The following is an 18748-nucleotide window of genomic DNA, read 5'->3' on the forward strand; positions in this document are numbered from 1 at the left end:
CAAACACATTTTTGAGGTTACCTTACATGTAATACACAATATACAGTGATGTGTGGTATCTTAACAAAAGAAAATGATTCTTTCAGCAAAACTGTACACACAAGATATGCATTTTACAACAAAGATTGGATATAGATGTAATATATTATGATGACTGTAGACTACACCTCTCTCCATATTTACATTTTTATTTCCAGCACGGCTTATATATATTTATATATACATATATATACAAATATAAACAATAAGTAACAGTTTCTGCCTTCAAAGTGGAAATAGTTGTGTACCTTAACATCAGTCTTTCATGCATATGAGTCTTGCTTTGTGTGCTCAGTGCAGTAATTGGAACTCTCCGGCACTGACATTAGTGACTGTTTGCCATCTTCTTGCTGTGGGGTGCTAAAGGACTCCTCTTCCTCTCCATAGGGGAGCTTACAGTCAGGTTTTATCAAGTCCGCAGGTATGAAAGCTGGTGTCCCACAGGACCCGTTTCCTATGTGCAAAGTGATGTTAACGTTGACGTGTGGGCTGGTAGTCATGGGCGTGATGATCTGAGGGCTGCTGGGCTGAGAGGACGTCTGTGTTTGGATACTGGGCTGTGGTGCAGCAAAGTCTTTGTTGGAGTGTAAACTCTTGGGCTCGGACAGAACAGACAATGGATTGTCAAGCGCAAAAGTGGAATGTAAAGGGCTGATGGATTCCTGGCTGCTGCAACCATCAGTTCTAGTTAAAGTTTCGGTATTGGTTGTGCATTGACTGTGATCACTGCTGGCTTCCCCTTTTTCTAGCAGGCACTCATTTTCTTGTGATGCAACTTTGAATAAAGTCAGCTGAGTTTTCCCACTGTATTTCTGCAGGGAGGAAGAAAAAGAGAAGTTCATTTCCAGCGGATTTAAAAAAAAAAAATCACAAACACTGAGCTATTCTGCCATAAAGACTAATTTTATGGTGCCTACCAAGCCCAGTTTTTATTGATGCTTTTATTGGAAGTCGCACTGTGGTTACAGTTAGCAGTGGTGTTGTACTGGACTGGATTATATCAATAAACGTGCAAATGGGAATGTTTCATGATTTAATTGTTGTAAAACTGAACGCAATCAACTTTAAAAGGGGGAGAATAAATGGCAGTGATCTTGTACTGAATTGCAGACCACAGAGGATGTGTACTTTACTAAATGTAGGGTGTATTCAGTATGAAAGATAGAAAGCCGAGACTTACTTCGTCAGCAGTCTCACAGTTTCCGTTTGCATCCACCTTAGGAGATAAACTTGCAGTGTCTAAGAAAAAAGAACAATGGTTGTAAGTAAGAGAGGGAAAGTGTAATAAAAACTGTTCCTTGTAAAGAAGTTAAAAACTAACTGGTCCTTATCATTCTCTAATGTAACTCAGAAATAAACATAATGCCTATAAAAGCATATATTTACCTTTCTTGCAGATTTTTTGATAATAACATAGCAGAAAAAGGATGATGGTGATGACAAGTAATCCAGTGACAGAAGCAATTAATCCAACTAAGAGAGGTAAGCAGAGATACATCTCAATAGAAGCAAAACAAGAGCACTTTTGAAATACTTTTCATACACAGCTGTTTTCTTATGAGTAGTCTGAAAGTTAGTCAGTTATAGTACCATAACTGCTGTCAGGCGGTGGGGTCAGTCGGCTTGTTATTAAATAGGTGGAGGGTTCTTCTGAAACTGAGGCAGACTGTGTGGTGCTTCTTAGCAGAGATGTCGAGCCTGAGCTTGGTGCAACTGTGGTCGTGCTTGTGCTGGGAGTTGTACCGACACTCTTCTTGTGATTGTCAGCTGTTGTCAAATTTGAGTACGGTTCACACACATTGTCTGATTCAGTATTGCCTTCTCTAAGAACAGCCCTCCCATTGCAGCTGAAGAGAACAAAGAGAAGGGTCAGCAATTTGAGTCTGGAACACCTTTGTGGAAATACCATAGCTCTCCTTCACTCACTCTGTGTGGGGCTGGCAGGGGTCAGTGGAGGAGGTCTTGTCAGAGAACGTGCCTTCGGGACATATTTTACACTTCACATCTGAATTTGGTGTGCCTGGCAACAACAGAAAAACATTTAATTTAATGACGTGTTTCACTCTATGACTTGTATTGTATGGAACATGTTACAAAACAACATTAATAAAAGCACTGGCATATTGAGACTTCATGGGAAATATCAGAGAGACTGAATAGAAATCTGTAGAAAAAAACGCTGTAGCTGCGAAGAGTGCATCTGACCCACTGTCCCGAAAAAAGCAGTCACATGAGCACAGTATACCGACAGCTATATTGCACTAAGGATAAAGGTCAATATACTAATAATGTCATAACATGGTATTTGTTGAGTGATTTGGTGGGATGAGCCAGAATAATTGATCATGTTGATGACTCTTGATTGATCTATAAATGAATCTGTAACAGCATATAACTTTGTCAATGAGTGGAACAAATTTTCAAAAAACTTTTTCAAAAAATTAAAGCTGTGAAAAGGCCGATGGGGTATTGTTGTCACACCGCTGGGTGGGCAGGTGGCGTGGATACCTACGTTTGTGAATGCAATAACTCAAGCACAAGGTGAGGTAGGAGTTTCATATTGATACTGTAGGTGTATCTACTAAAACTGTCGGAGTTGTTTGAATCTCGTCAGGTTTTCTGAAAATCTTGTGAATGCGATGACTTCAGAACAAGGCAACGTAGGATTTTGAAACTGATATTATAGCTGTATCTACGAGGAGGCTGAGGGCCGACACCAGAACTTTTTCTATTCCAGTAACCACTAAAGTTAAAGCTATACTTAGAAAAGGGCCTGTTCTTGTTAAATCAAAACATCAACCCAGATAAGTGTGGACTGTGGGAGGAAATTAAAGCACCCAGAGGAAACTCGCACAGGCAATCAGGAGGTCTTGCTTGAGGCAAAATTGCTAACCACTGCACCAGCATGTACCCCTCTCCTTTTATTTTTGTTATATTTTTATTAGTAGTAATTACAGAAGACCCTCACAGAAAGAAGTTGGCTCATCTGACAAATGGTACATCCTTAAATTTCAAAATATTGTTTTAAGATGTACCATAAAAACATAGTGACAAGATATATATAAAAAAAAAGCTTTACCTTTTACATACACTCCCAAGCCAGGTTTGCATTGTTTGTATTTTTTGCAGTCTGAGCAGTATGGATTGTCATATCCCAAGCGGCAGAACCTCCCAGGTCTGCAAATACACTTGGACGGTGTTGTAGAGGAGCAGTTCTGTGCATACTGTAAACCTTTTTCTAGTTGAAGACAGAAAAGTATTCTTTGCTCACATCCATTGCTTGTTGGTATTAAACAAAACAATAACTGGACAAATATGAGTGTAATAACATGGAGATGTACAGTTCATCCACTGACCTTCTTTGCATTTTTGACAGCTATTACAGTTTGGATAGAAGTTAAAGTTCTCTCGATACTGATCCGGAGGACATGGTGTACACACAGTATCGGTAGTTTCAGTGCAACGTGTGTCCCCTCGATAGCCTGTAATTATATCATTTTAGTTACTTAACTTACATTTATATTTAATTTATAAGTTTTATGTGCATTTTATTACTGCACATAGGTACCGTAACTCTACAAAAGCCCCAAAAAGGCCAAAAGCATAAGTTTAATGTTATTTGTCATAGTTGTTAATTGTTCAGCCTAATAAAATCTGGTCATACTTTGATAACGTAACAGTGACACATACAATGCATTATAATACAATACTTTATACTCTGTCCCTGAGTGCATTAAGTTATTGCAACTATAGCATTTAATACACACATTTAACCGATAAAAGGCAGTCCAATAAAATGTCTGCTGCACTCATTCAGTGGTAAAGTGGGAAGTAAAACAATTAACTTCATACTGAGTGGGAGAGATGAGATTAGTGAGCATGGGAGATCAAGTTATCTCATGAGCAGGGGTGGAGCGAGGGCAAAGCGGCTGAAATGCTTCAAAGCAAAACTGATTTCCAGCTCAGTGTGGCCCAAATCACTGTTGTCACAGCAGGAGGTTCACAAAGCCAAAAACACACACAAGCCACTGCTTAACAAAAGAGGAAATAAACAGAGGGAAATCCTTGTGTGAATGCACCTTTTGTTAGTGCAGTCATTACGAAACCCAGCCTACCTGCAGTATTAACCAGCATTTTTGTTCGGAGTCAGGAAGTACACAATTACCAAGCTGGTAGTTTTTGTTGCAGAAAGAACAAAAAAGCCCCTGTTCTCTATTCCTCAAATCCCATAAAGTCCACCACTGAGTAATACCTTAGTATTTAATATATCTGTAGCATTCAAAAGAGTGTTCATTGTTACTACTTGTTGACAGGTACTACCTGTTTATGTTACAGTATACACATTGTATTTTAACTATGAAATTCTACATAGTAATAGCTTGATTTTTCATGTCTATTTCAGTTTGTAATAGATGTGGAACTGTAGACTTTTATGAGGCTTTGTGTGTGCACCTTTCCAAATGAAGTTGGGCGGTCTGTGTTTGTTAAGCTGTGTTATGTGTAAGGTATTAAAATTCTGCTTTAAATCTTTAAGTAATTAACAGTATTGTGCGTTTGCTTTCCTTCGTCTCTGAGGATGAAAGAGCAGCTTATAAATACATGTAATTAGTCACAGTAGGTGAAAATTTCCTTCTTTCACACCTTCACTCCCAAGTTTTACTAACACGTTTCATGACATGCTTAGTGCTCATCGTGTAGTGATGCAACTTTCAGAATAGCTTATGCCTGACCATTGTTTATCTAGTCTAACTGTTGTGGTGGAAAGTTTTGTAAAAAAAAATGCAGTCTTTGTTATGTTTACAGGACAACTCTTACCAGGGCGACACTTTGTACAGCACAGGCCATTGTGATTGTACTCTGTGTCATTTCGACACTGTCCATTTTCACTCTTGTAGGGTGTAGAGCAGACCTATGGGAAACAGACAAATACTTGAGCGCATCTCATTTTCTGCTCCTTAGATGTAGACAGCGAAGAATGCTGTAACCCTCCAACCCAGAGCCAGTAATTCAGGTAAATTTAGTAATTCTGAAATTACAAATTTATGTGGAAAGTGTATGACGTTTTTGCTATAAATGTTCTCAGAAGTAGACAATAAGCGTAAACATTAGCAAACTCAGTTAAGATAGTAATTTCAAAATCAAAGATTTAGTCACTGTCTGATATAGGAAACAGACAGGTTGAGATATAACCTGCTGTACTTTTGAGTATGTTAAATAGGACCTTAAAGTAGAACCAGACTACCCACACCTTCGCCCACTTTTTCCTTTCTGGTAATGGTGCTGGCCCCAGTGCAGACATGGTCAAACAAGCAAACTCTTGTTCAGAATTCATAGGAAGTGACTCTTTTTTCTGCAGTATTTCTGGGTGTTTGGGCAGTGCACGCATACCAATGCCTTAACTCACATGCCATCTCTGCCTGTGCTTCTGTCTCACACACCAAAAGATAGTAAAGACTGAAGTACATTGTAGCTGCTTGCACACCTGTCCTATGCACACACAAAAAAAACATGAAACTCCCTCACCGCAGTGGCCTCCAATGACAAGCAAAATGAACGATTATGCTGACTGCAGCACCGTGTTTCTCGTATTACAGGAAACAGAGGCGGCGACCTGGAAGCGCTGGGTTCCTAAGCAGTAAATTCTTGTGTAGTGTGACCACCGGTACTACTGCGAGTCATGACAAAGGTGATTTATGAAGCACTTTGTTCTTATTTCCTGACAGTTAATCAGTGATAATAGTCTGTGTTTTCCTCCAGCTCTCGGCTTCATGCCTAAAACAACTAATGATTTACAGAAAAGCACAGTGATACAGGGAGATAACAGAAAGAGCTGCTCCTTCATTTCTGCAATGAGATATTCAGTCTGAAACTCCATTAGAGAGCAAGTAACCGAAACCAAACATTCATACAGGTTCACCACAGCACAACCTATTCATTAAAATTCCACGGTAAAACTTACTGTAATATGATCTCATTGATACAGACTATTAAGAAATGCTTTAAAAGAAATGAAAAACTCTCCGTTTGTTGGTTTCAGGACAGGTGATCAGATTAAACAATATACAGTAACACATTAGAAAGGTTAAATTACATGACAGAAGTTAGACATCTACATTAAATCTTTACTGTTAATGACGGTCTTTCAGTGATTTCAGAGAACTGCGTCTTTAGTTCCTTTTCCATTTAAACTGTCCCTCTGGTCATTAGCTGAATCCCACTGCACTGGCATTCATCCAGTCTGCGATGAACAGTACAATCAAGCATGACAGACTTAAAGACAGTGACAAAGCCTACCTTGATAGTTTGGGCACACAGCAGAAACAGCAGTAAAAGCGTGTCCTTCATTGCTTCTTTAAAGTAAACCACAGAGGAGACGAGTCGGCAGCCAGCGTGCGCACTGTACTTTTCATTTCTAGGCGGGTCAACGCTCACTGTGCTCATGTGTAAGCAGGAGTAGTTTCCTTGAACTGAGTTAAGTAGTTGAAGGAAGTAAACCAGTAACACGTATTCACATGTCTGTAAAAACCTAATACGAAGTGGTACAGTTCATGTTTAAAAAGCGATGTTGGACTCCCACATGTTTACATATGATATCCGTTATAAATGCGCAGTATAAGATTGCTATGATCTCAGCGTTTGTTTACCTGGGGTAATTCAGTGTCTGCTAAAAGAGTAAGATTTACTCCAGCTGCTGGCTGTGCCGTGAGGAAACAATGGTGTTTATGGATAATATTTCTTTCATGGTAAAGTAAAATTTAGACTTCTACAAAGAAATGTCTGCCTATGGACAGAACACCAGTATGAATAGGTAATAATTAATTTAGTACATATGAAAAGGGGTCGTTAGGTCAGTAACATGATGTGCCAAAAAGTTTGTCACATAAAAAAATTAAGAAATAGACCTTTGAACAACAGCTTGGAAGTCATTTTTAACCCACATCTTTTCGCATTATGTAGATTTGCTAAGTGGTCTTTACTAGTTTCAACAAGAAGGTAGGGCTTTATTATCAGTATCTAAACATCTGAGTGAAAAGACATTGGATCTGGCATTCTCAGCTACTAAGTTCTATTTAGTCACGTAAACAAAGAGTTTTATTCAGCTAAAATGCATGTGACATTAGTGTTTAGCTATAAGCATTAAATTTGCTGATGTGGATTGAGATAAGGATTGTGTGTCTGTTGCCCTTCAACGCTCGAACGTAGATCAGCATAAATGCACCAGAATTACTTCCCACTTATCGTGGTTACATCTGCCTAATTATGCTGCTTTAAATTCAAACTCAGCAATCAAGTTCTGCTGCTGAGGGCTGTACTGCAAAATAGCATTTGGGACTTAGCAGGGTTACTTAAGGTTCAGCCCTGAGTTTTTAGTGTCACAAAGATTGTTGGAAGATAATGAAAAACATCGTCTTGGAGTTGTAAGATTCAAAATAAGGACATTGTCCTAAAACCCAAGTTTTGATACTCATGTGTAAGCAGGAGCAGTTTCCTTGAACTGAGTTAAGAAGTTGGAGGAAGGAAACCAGTAACACACATTCACATATCTGTGAAACCTAAGTTTTGATACTTGTCACCCTATATACATTTGTAAGCCTGCTTACAAGTTTGAATTGTGTTTTTGTATTTGTTCAGTCCATTTAACACGACCTGGGTTAGGGCTGAAAGAGCAAGCCGAATCTTGTCTTACCTGCCATAAGACTAGCATAATTTAAGCAACAAAACACTAGATACAATATGTAATTATAGTCAGATTCACCTGTGCCTTAATGAAGGCGTAGTGATTCTGGTAAACGTTAGGTTTTGTTGGCAGCTTTCCTTTCCAGTGTAAATGGACTTTATCTGTAAGCATTTGTCTAGTCTAAATCACAATTGCATTGCTTTTAGCCTGTATTATGCCAACAGCATACTTCTCCATGTGGTCGGTAGACTAGATTGGGAGATCTTGGATCAGCTTATGGAGCTGAAAACTACTTTAATTTGATCATTTAATAGGATTTTTGATGTTCGGGGAAAAACTGACAGGTAATAAAAAGTTAAGCGCTGTGTCAACAATTCATTCAAAAAATAGAAGTGCTAAAAAAATATGTATTGAAGTCACCTTTAAAACAGGAAGTGAATGCCCTAGATTTCTTTATACACAGCAACCTAGATGCACAGCCGTCTATAGAGCACAGCTTGCAAATTATATGGGTCAAATGCAATGGCTATTGTACTACCTAATTTACTCAAAGGATTGATGTGGATAGATATGTGTGGCTAGACTTATAGTTTTGTCACACGAATAAAGATTTTTTAAGTTCCTTTTTAATGATCTAAAAAAAGAAACCAGAAACAGGTTCAACTCTGTGGCTGCTAGCTGACATTGCTCAAGAGTCTTTGGGTGAGACATTCCCAGCTTGATCTCTCTGTGGAGACATGGGAATAGTGAAAGGCAGAGAGGTTTGTTTTATCATACTTTACACCTCAACTGTTTTATTCTTGTTAAGACATGTTTTCTGCTATGACACTGAATGCGTTTGTGCTTTGCCCAGTCTGATGCCCCTGTGCCGCAGTGTTTGTTCCTGTGTGAGAAGTTGACATTTCATAATAAAGTTTCCCCTCCCACATTGTCATCACGTCTCTGCTGCTCAGCAGTATCAGCCCTCTTGTCCATTACAGTCTTCTAATGTTTAATCTAAAATAAAAAACTTTTTTCATGAAATTCTGAGCTTATTTTAGAGCATTAGCCTCACCTGAGTTTCATGTTGTAGTAAAAAACCACAACAAGGTGAATTGAAACCTTTTTAAAGGTTTTTCTAAATATCTTAACTTTCACGTGATAGGGCACTGATTTTGCATATAGTACTGATGACTAATTTCCAAAAGTACAGCATGATATTTGTTAATGACAGACATGAAACATTCTTGAGACGGGAATGAACGCACTGCTTGCTTCTATTTCTGAAGAAGTCAGTCTAAATATTTCACAGCAAATTGCGCATACCATCGAAATCCCAAAATGCATCTATGCCACCGTTACCAGCCATAATGATGATTATGCAATGCCATCTTGTCACTCTCTAGTGACTTTCAGATCCTGTTTTCGCTGAAGGAAGAAAAAGTTGGTGCTTCTAACAAATACACTGAAAGGTTTAACGACCATAATCGACAGGGTTAGATTCGTTTATTGACAAGTGTTAGAGAGAAAAACACTTTTGCTATCACAGAAGCCTTTCATTTATGTCACAACATCCGCAAAGTAAGTCAACTATCGGATGTCTGTCTGTCAGATAACTCAGTCTCTGATGTTTGTGGCACAAACCTTCAAAGTGCTTCACCAGAACAGGAAGATATGAATTATTACCCAGTCATTATATCCCTTCTGAGCAGCAGAAATACATCAGAAAGAAATCAGTAGAATCGTGTTTACCTTATTTCTGTGGATTTAATTGGTTGAAATACATTGCATGTAGATTTTTTAATGTATTCAGAAATTCAAATTAGTTGGCTTAGAGGGGACAAACTGGAAAGCGACAGTGTTATGGGTGGGATTTCTACAGCATGTGACATTTAACATAGGTGTTTCTTTGGTTTCCTGTGAACTACTGCTTCTGTACCTTACATCAGCCCCTGCTTTTGCTTCTATTCTGTTCTCAGCCCAACATTAAGGAAGTGTCAAAGGAAGCTTAAAAACAGAAGTAAGCTAGACCCTGGAGCCAAAACAAGAGGCTGGAAATGGAAAAGCAAACTTGAGACACCCAAAACAACATCCTTTATGTTACAATGTTGTACATACACTTCACTGAGTAATTCTAAGTAGTCTTGCTTCACATCCACAAGGCTGTTGACAGTAACATGTGCAGTCTAAATCGGTTCAGCTTTTAACAGAGATGAAAAAAAGGAACAACCACATTGGAATTGCTGCAGTTATTCAAGTTTTATTGTACAGACGTGAATAAATTAATCTAATCTGTCATCTATCACAAAACTTTTTAGACATCCGCTCAAAGTTTTCAGTTTTGGCGCTTAAAACAAACAAACAAAAAAAAAAAGCCCACTCAGTATACTTTGATAGTTTATCAGCACGCAGGGTAAGGAGGGTAAGATATGCCGCCCACTCTTCTTTTTGGATTAAACCGTTGAAAGTTGTGACGAGCTAAGCGAGCCACATCTGAGATCTGGTTTGGGTTATGAGACACCCTCAGTGCAGACCGATCCTGAAAAATATTTTTAAAAACACCGTTTAATTTGTGACATGTACAGCACCCTCCGTAATTATGTTAACAAGAGCGAGAAACTGTATACTAGGAACAGCTGCTTATTTATTAATTATTAAATCAGTCAGCCCTGTGGCAGCTTGGACTGTATAAAAACCACACAGTTGTCCAGTTCCTCACCTCCAGTTGTTTATTCAGTGGTCCTTTTGGGTTCTTCACATTAACACTGCTCTGCAGGTCGAGGCTGCTGGGTGGTGGCAGGGTGCTCTGCCCTGTGTTGGACCACCCTGATAGACAGTGCTTGAAGGTGGAAAAAAAAGAAAGAAAAGAAAGAATGCTTTGAGATGAATTTATAGATTTGAATACAGGGGCCATAAAACAAGGTGCAGAGATGGCTGATCGGCTATACAGACCTCATGATCAAATTCACAATTGCGGGTACTTTACAGTCAGAACATCCGACCAGTTTAAAAAAAAAAAAAAAGCTGCTAAAGCCTTTCTAGAGATGGGATATGCAACACTTCTGTATCATAGTATCTGGTAAAGTGATGGCATTACTTCAGACACAATAATTTTCCTCAGAGCTATATTCATACAAAGTCATGGTACTTGTGTAATATATCTGAGATACCAAGTAGGACATCAAGCCACACAGGATGCATGAGGTCAAAATTTTCTTTCTGCGTCATAACAGGCCACAGTACTGCAAGTGTTCACTATGCTGAGCAACACGCATTCTGAGAGGTACACATTTATCAGGAGTAGTAATCTCGTGCATGCCTATCTCTTAAAGTTTGCAGCATTTAAATGTGCTGTGTCTACAGCACCATATTAAGGTGTTTATTGGTCTATATCGCCTGTACAGATACAGGTGATGCAGATTTGTCAGCTGCACCTCCATGATGTGGATCTCCTATTCTACCATATCCCAAAAATGCCCTCTTGGACTGAGATCTGGTGACTGCAGAAGACATTAGAGTACAGTGAACTCACTGTCATGTTAAAGAAACCACTCGTAGATGAACATGGCCTCAGTCTCCTGTTCTTAGCTTACAGGAGTGGCACCCAGTGTGATCTTCTGCTTTTGCCTTTTCCTATCAGGTCAATGCAACCTCACCCAGAGAAATGCGGCTCATCGGCTGCTCTGTCGCTTTCAGACCATTCCCTCTTAACCCTAGAGGTGGTTGTGTGGGAAAATCCCAGGAGATCAACAGTTTCTGAAATACTCACACCCACCCGACTGGCAAAAACAACTATGCCACGCTCAAAATAAGTTAACTCACCTTTCTTCCCTATTTTGGTTCTCACTTTCAGCAGTTTCAGTATGTCGTGTTGACCATGTCTACATGCCTAAATGCATTGCGTTGCTCCCATGTGACTGGTCAATTAGATATTTGTGTTAGCAAGCATATTAATGGGTGTACCTTACAAATTGGCCAGTGAGTGTGCGTTTGTGTGTATATACTGAAACATTACAGTTTATTAGCTATAAGAGCAGCAAGTAAGACAATAACCCGTGCACACGGTCTAACTGTTTTTAGGAAGTGAGATGCTGCACCTTCAAATCACCAATGAATGGAAAGACACAATGGCTAGAAGGGGTTTTATTATTGTGGGACAGTGGTTCAATCAAATCAAGTGGTGATGATCTTTAGTCATTAACCTGTAACTCACCGATGGTAATCCTAAACTGTCAGAAGGGTCAAAGCTGCATCGCCGATGAGCTTTGTATATGTAAGGTGGCAGAAGCCTGGTGCGAGGGATGCTGACCCTTAGAAATACAAGAGAAAGAAGATGAGTAAGAAATCTGAAGAAATCTATTGTGAGGTGATAATTTTTTCAAACTAATCCTGATAACTTTTTAGTCAATATCACACAGCAACACTACTGATTACAGCACATTTGAACAAAATGTAAAATGAGAATACAGGCGCCGTTGCTTTTAGTTATTAGGACTTGATCCAGTGGAGGTTTCGGACGCCCTTTTCACAGGTTTCCCTTGCCTTGTTGCAGTGTATCATACTACAGATCAAAGCTACCATAGCTTGCTTTTTGTGTCGAATTCAGAAACAGCTTCAGCTTTTAACGTGTAAAATATGGGAAGGCAGAAAAAAATAACACAAGGTCTAAGTCCCTGCTGCACACAGTAGAGCTGCTGCCTCCTGTATTCAATTGAAAGTGACAGACTAATATATTTTAGATAAAACTGATGAAGTGCTTTAATGTTCATAAGTGGTTTAACAATGCAGTTCAAGTGCAGGCCATCAGTACCTGATTAGAGCAGGTTCAGCAACAGTGTGAGGGTGGGAGGATTTAGGCTTTTTGCACAAGGGACAGCACTCCTGAGAGTGGAGGGGGACCGGGAACAGTCTGCTGTTAATCCTGTAAGAGAATGTACCTGCACAAAAGGTGAGCAAGCAGAGACAAGTGTTAGATCAGCCTTAATGAGAGGAAATAGAAAGTGGCCTGTTCAGATAAATGCTCCCTCTTACACTGATGAGTGTCCATGTTAGCTTGTGGGCCATCCTTGTCTGTTAGCAGTTGTGTCACTGGCTGGTTCCCCTGAGAGAATCTGTGAGGAAAATCTTAATGAACCACAGGAAAACACAGTATGGATATATAACAGAGATATTTAAAGAGCACCACTCACTCGGTTTGTCCACTGTGGACACACTTGTCCTTATTGAGCGATCGAAATACACAGAGATCATTGAAGAACTCGTCTGAGCGCTCTATCAAGGAGTCCTCAGTATCCAGCACTCCTAACAGGGTAAAAACAAACATCAGCTGTTATCGGTACTTCTGCTTCAAAGATAAAAAGTGGACTCAAGGCGTGGAGATGTCAGAAAGCAGCTAAACAGGACAGTTATAAGCACCTGGGTATCCCATCGGCCAACAGGAACCACAATAACAATACATGAAGGTCAGCTAAAGCCAAATACCTCCACAAGGTAAGACAGGTGCTGAGAAGCCAGCTCAATGTTAGGAAAAAGATCCAAGGCATCAATACAAACACCCTACCAATCACCAGATACCCAGCTGGAATAATAAGCTGGCCACAGAATGAGATAGACACTAATGATGTAAAGACACAAAAACACCTTACAGTGCACAGAGGTGTCTACCTGAAGTCCAGCACCCTGACGCTCTATGAGCAATGGAACGAGAGGCAAGAGCGACAGGATGAAACACGGAGCATACGTGAATATACCATGAGGATCGCCCCTTGAGATGAGCTGCTCCAAGAATACCTCAGGCAGCTGAAGACAGACGGTGATGACAAAGAGGAAGAGGAACTATCACTGGACGACCAACCTCCTGCATAGGATGTACCATTGACATAAGACAGATACAGAGGAAGTGGCTGACACCAAGAAATCCTACCAGTTGCTAGAAAAGGCCGGCTTAAAGAACAGCACAAAGGTTCAGTCCGAACCTGGGTGGCTGGCTGGGATAATGTTCAGGAATATGTGTGCCCCATATGGACATATGGCCTTAATTCAAAAGAAAAAGCTGTAATAAATGTATTGAGATGTCTGTGGATATCTCCACAATCAGACTTTTTAAATTATTTGTTAATCTAGGGCACCACAATAGAAAATGCAAAGGTTATATCTAGGTTATATCTATTTCACTACTGCAGGTTCTATGAGTCAGTACTTTCAAAAGCATATTGTGAAAATGTATTACATGTGGGATTAAAAAAAAGAAATCATGTAACTTGACTTTTCAGCATTATAGATTTCCTATTACTAGAACGATTAAATCAAAGGTCAGAGGAAAGGTCAAAAGGTTAAATAGATCTAATAATAAGATTTGAAATATATGCAAACTAATTTAACCTAAATTAGCAAAGCGTGGCTCCCTATATTTCAGGAGCATTTTGGCTGCAGATCAGTGCGATATGTGACAGACCGATAAAGCTTACCTGCTATCCAGTCATATCCGAGTAAGGGTGGTAGGTGATGCCTCTCTGGGTCAAGGACGTCTTTGAAATCGTCCGACTGAAACGTGACCCTGCTCTGCACACCCCTCTACAAAAAGAAAGCAGGCAGTGCATTAGCAATCAGCATATTCTACTTCCACCTTTTCAGTGGACATAAAGCACACAGCTTGCTGCAGACTTGTAGTTTATAAACTAGTTGTAACGATATAAATACAAAGCTCCCAAACCAATGTAGATGTGAATTAGCTTTTTTGAAGGGGGATTGTCAGTGAAATACTAGTGAGTGCCTTTTCAGTTTGAGATGAATTATTTATTCCTACTAACTTTATAAGAGTAACACAGGCAGGGTAATGCTGATGCTCCTTTGCTTACCTGTCCTTTGCTCGGATTTACTACACAGGACTTGGTGCTGAATGGCTCTGTGTCTTGTTTCTTGCTGCCTCTAATGAGATCTGATTTAACTGTTTGTTCAGCAGTTCCTTCTCTGTGTTTGGTGAAAGATGGTGTGAAAACAGTCTTTTTGATGACTGTTCTTTTCTCACAAGTGTCTGATGAAGACAGGAAGAAAATGATTTCTAAATGATTATTTCACACATTACATGCAGACCACAGGCTCACAGTCAAATGGAAAGTACCAGCAGGATAAAAAGGCTCCACAACAAAAAAACAAAACAAACAGAAAAAAAACAACCTGTCAATAGTGTCAATAGTGAAAAGGTGATAAAGACACAAATATTTTTTTATTTTAGTTACATTTGAACACATATCAGTTAATTGTCATCTCTGATGAATGGTAATAAAGGTGCACTTTGTAGTTTTTCTTCCAGATACTTTCAAATTTTACACATCATTTCATCATGTATATACTAAATCCACTATTAAAAAATAAAACCAAGCACCATCCACTCTCTATAATAAAGCTCACATCTCCAGGGAAGAAATACTTATATTTAAAGTACTTTATTAATAATTACTTCAGGCCTCAGTCACACTACACCACGAAAAACCATTTGTCTTGCATTTGATTGCAAGTGTCTGAAGTGGAATGTTGAGCATCTTAATTTAATCAAACCTATCATACTATCGAGGGGCGTGAAAGAAATGTGAATATGTTGCACTGTGTGAGCGAACTGCTGCTTCACTGTGTCGAAATGTGACTAAAAAACTGAAACGCCCACTCTGCTTGCTGTAAACAGAAAAAATGAAGTTTTATCCATTTATCTGTTCAGTTCAGTTCTGCTTTATTTCAGGGTTGTTAGGGAACAGAAATATGCGGGCCTTTGCTCTAAACACTCACAGTTACGGGGCAAAGCCAAAGTTTTGGCACTGCACTCAGCTTTGAGCAATCCATCCGTAAAAGTTACGCACTCATTCTGCTAAACTTGCTCTCCTCTCATTCCAAATAAATGAACACTCCTAAAGACAACTAATGCACATATATCGGGCGCAAAATAAGACTTTTTTGTGCTATTTGCAGGCATTTGCTAAAAACTTTAGCAACTCCGTTGTATGTGATTTATTACATTATATCCTCACTTGGAGAAGTAAATGATGGAGCAGACTAACTCCGACCGATCTTGGCAATTAATTTTCCATTTACAAATAAGACAGTGATTAACTGCAGACGTGATACAGGTTTACTCCCACAGTGTGGCCTATGCAGTCGCTTTGCAACCAAAGCTGGTCACTGAGAGGTTGAGGGTGCTGCACGCTTAACCTCTAGATCATAGGTGTCAAACTCTGGCCCGCGGGCCAAATTTGGCCCGCAGCCTAATTACATTTGGCCCGCGAAGCCATACCAAATTACTATTAGAGCTGGCCTACCGGTATTATACAGCTAATATATATATTGTTTAGTATTAAGCTTTGCTTGTTCCATATTCAGTTTTTCAGAAAAACTTGTTTGAGTCCATAAGAAAAGATTTATTCTTATATCTGGAGGAAGATTTTTTTTTTTCAATAAATATTAACGTTAGCCTGCGACTTTGTTCCAGTTTTGAATTTTGGCCCACTGTGTATTTGAGTTTGACACCCCTGCTCTAGATGACAATTTGGTTGGTGCAACTATTTGCAAAAAAATTCATTCCAATCACTCACCAACCACCACCTCTCGTGATCGCACAGAAGTTACCGGCCTATTTTTCCTCTAGTGTGACTGAGGCCTTAGTGAAATCCGAAACAGACTATGAGAGTTTGAGAGTAAATATGTGAAGTTTGGTTCTGTAATGTCTGTTATAGCATCAGGCGCTGCAAGTTCTAACTGGGAATGAAGCAGTAAAGTGACGGTGAGGTTAGGGTCTTTTCACTCAGGAGTGAGGCAGCAATTGCACCTTCTGTTGCAAAACCAACAAACATTGCACATTACATGTCTTCAGAGACGCCCACATAACAAGGCTTTCTGACTGCGAGATGTGAAACAGCAGCCGCGGTGCACAGACCCAGTTCAGTTTCACAGACTGTAGAACAACCCACATGGCACAGTAGCAGTATCTGTATTAACACACAGACTGCTCTGGATATGATAGCAAATTACCTTTTTTATCTTGTACACAAATATTTTGTTCTTGGTAGAATACTGAAATGAACGAGCTGCGTTTGTGTTTATACATTTATAAATTTGCCCTTTTTCAATCTGGCTGTCTGTGATCGAGAGAATCAAACCCCATGTGTGGCTTCTTCGTGGTCTGCCAGTAGCGAGTCCACCTCTAGATGTTACAGCACCACAGATCTGATGCAGATAGCAACAGATTAGAGATTTATCACAGCTAATTGGGGGATTATTGCAAATAGATTGCATGTAAGTGGCAACTTGATCCTTTTCAATCAAAAACTGATTAAACAGGATCAAGACTGAGTCCATCGTATTTTCATTTTATTGCAGTCTTGACACACCAAGGTCATTTTGCAGATGGCAACTGACTGGGAATGGTCTCAGACTTGGTCACTGACTTCGAAATAATATGTTACTATTTCATGAAAAATATATGTTGACTTTCATTTTGATGGCAGCAAAACATGGGCCAGGGGCAACGAAGGCCAGAAAAGTAAATGGTACTAAAAAGAAACAGTTAGAGGAGCAGGTCAAGATGATTGGATTAAAAAAAAAAAAAGCGTTTTAAACAGGCAGAGTTTCCCAGAATCAAAGATGGGCAGAGGTTCAGGAATCTGTACAAAACAGCATGCACAGCTTGTGGAACAGGTTCAGAATAATTTCTTCAATGTGAAATTAAAAAGATTTTGAATATCTAATCTACAGTACATAATATCATCAAAAGATTCCAAGAGTCTGAAGAAATCTCTCTACACAAAACACAAGGCTGAGAATCAATACTGGATGCCCACAGTCTTCTGACTATCAGGCAGCACTACATTTAATGATGACTCTCTCATGGAAATCACTACATGGACTTAGGTAAAGTGAAAACTGTTTATTTTTGGAAAACATGGCTGCTATGTCCTTTGGACTAAAGAGGAAAAGGGGCATAGAGCTTGTTAATAATGCTCATGGCATGGGAATACATCAGCATCTATGAAACTGGCATCTGGAAAGGTCTCATGAGTGCTCAAATATATCCTCGTTTCCAGACTTCTTTTTCAGGGAAAGTCTTGGATATTTCAGTTCCTCCATGCTGCATGTATTTCAACAGCATGGCTGCTGGGCATTGAACTGGCAAGCGTACAGTTACTTCTAACCAAGTAAAAGCATTTGACACATCATGAAATGAAAAATTTGACGAAGAAGACCATGTGAGCAGCTAGAATCCCCCAAAAGACAAGAATGGGACAACATTCCTGTCCCAAAAATCCACCACGTGGTCTCCTCAGTGTCCAGACGTGTACACAGTGGTAAATATGATCCTGTCCCAAGTTTTTTGAGACGTGTTGCTGCCATCAAATTCAAAATGGCATTATCTTCGCCTCTAAAACCGTACGTTTTCTAGTTTAAACATTTGTTCTAATGTGAATATGCGCCTACGAGATCTGCAGATCATCGCAGTCTGTCTTTATTTAAGTTTTACACGTTCTTGGAGTTGGGGCTGTATATGTGAAGGAGTTTAATCTGGCTATCTGGTAAACAAAACGTCGACAGCTTTGGTTTGTTGTGATGTGAGGTCTGGATTGATCAAGAGCAACTCTGATGTGACCTTAGCTCATTGCTAATTACTTTCTGTCGTGCTGCTGGCGTCAAGTAAACAAACAGTTTAATTACCGGCAAACTTCACGGAAGACTTGGCTAGGGCTGCCCTTGCAGGGCCACGGTCTCCACCGGTCATCCCGATCGTTTCTTCAAGTGGTCTTCTCTCCTCAGCTCCATCCTCTCTCTCCCTCTTGCGGCTTTCACGGCAGCCGCACAGCCGCTCCAGTTTCTCTCCATGCTGCCTCAACTGGTCCAGTAACTGTTTATTGCGCTCTCGCAACACCTCCAGCCGATCCATGGACATTTAGTTTTAATATTAGAGAAAGCAAATAAAATGTAGCTTTAATTAAAAGTACATCAAACACACAAAGAAACTTTCGGGATCTTCTATGCTTTCAATTAGGCCGACTCCATAACAACGCGTTGACA

At 39.7% G+C, this 18748-nt stretch overlaps 2 protein-coding genes across 3 annotated transcripts; both read right to left on the reverse strand.

Moving 5' to 3' along the window:
- Window positions 1–6464, reverse strand: tnfrsf1b (tumor necrosis factor receptor superfamily, member 1B). 2 transcript variants are annotated; one of them, XM_005724623.1, is made up of 9 exons: window positions 6334–6464; window positions 4855–4948; window positions 3396–3521; window positions 3119–3277; window positions 1966–2059; window positions 1630–1886; window positions 1426–1512; window positions 1220–1278; window positions 1–851 (listed from the first exon to the last, which is right to left on the reverse strand). In XM_005724623.1, exons 1-9 carry the CDS (start codon window positions 6382–6384, stop codon window positions 303–305), a joined length of 1476 nt encoding a protein of 491 aa, XP_005724680.1. In that variant the 5' UTR covers window positions 6385–6464; the 3' UTR covers window positions 1–302. The 2 variants fall into 2 exon arrangements, with proteins under 2 accessions (XP_005724680.1, XP_005724679.1); XM_005724622.2 differs by lacking the exon at window positions 6334–6464 and adding an exon at window positions 5288–6312.
- A 2729-nt stretch (window positions 6465–9193) lies between these two features.
- miip (migration and invasion inhibitory protein) lies at window positions 9194–18748 on the reverse strand. Its single transcript, XM_005724624.1, has 9 exons — window positions 18392–18748; window positions 14554–14729; window positions 14164–14269; window positions 12886–12997; window positions 12728–12807; window positions 12507–12633; window positions 11910–12006; window positions 10416–10535; window positions 9194–10235 (listed from the first exon to the last, which is right to left on the reverse strand). Exons 1-9 carry the CDS (start codon window positions 18621–18623, stop codon window positions 10098–10100), a joined length of 1188 nt encoding a protein of 395 aa, XP_005724681.1. The 5' UTR covers window positions 18624–18748; the 3' UTR covers window positions 9194–10097.

The sequence above is a fragment of the Pundamilia nyererei genome, unplaced genomic scaffold (genome assembly GCF_000239375.1).
Source record: "Pundamilia nyererei isolate P.nyererei 1_Seehausen unplaced genomic scaffold, PunNye1.0 scaffold00012, whole genome shotgun sequence".
Lineage (NCBI taxonomy): Eukaryota > Metazoa > Chordata > Actinopteri > Cichliformes > Cichlidae > Pundamilia > Pundamilia nyererei.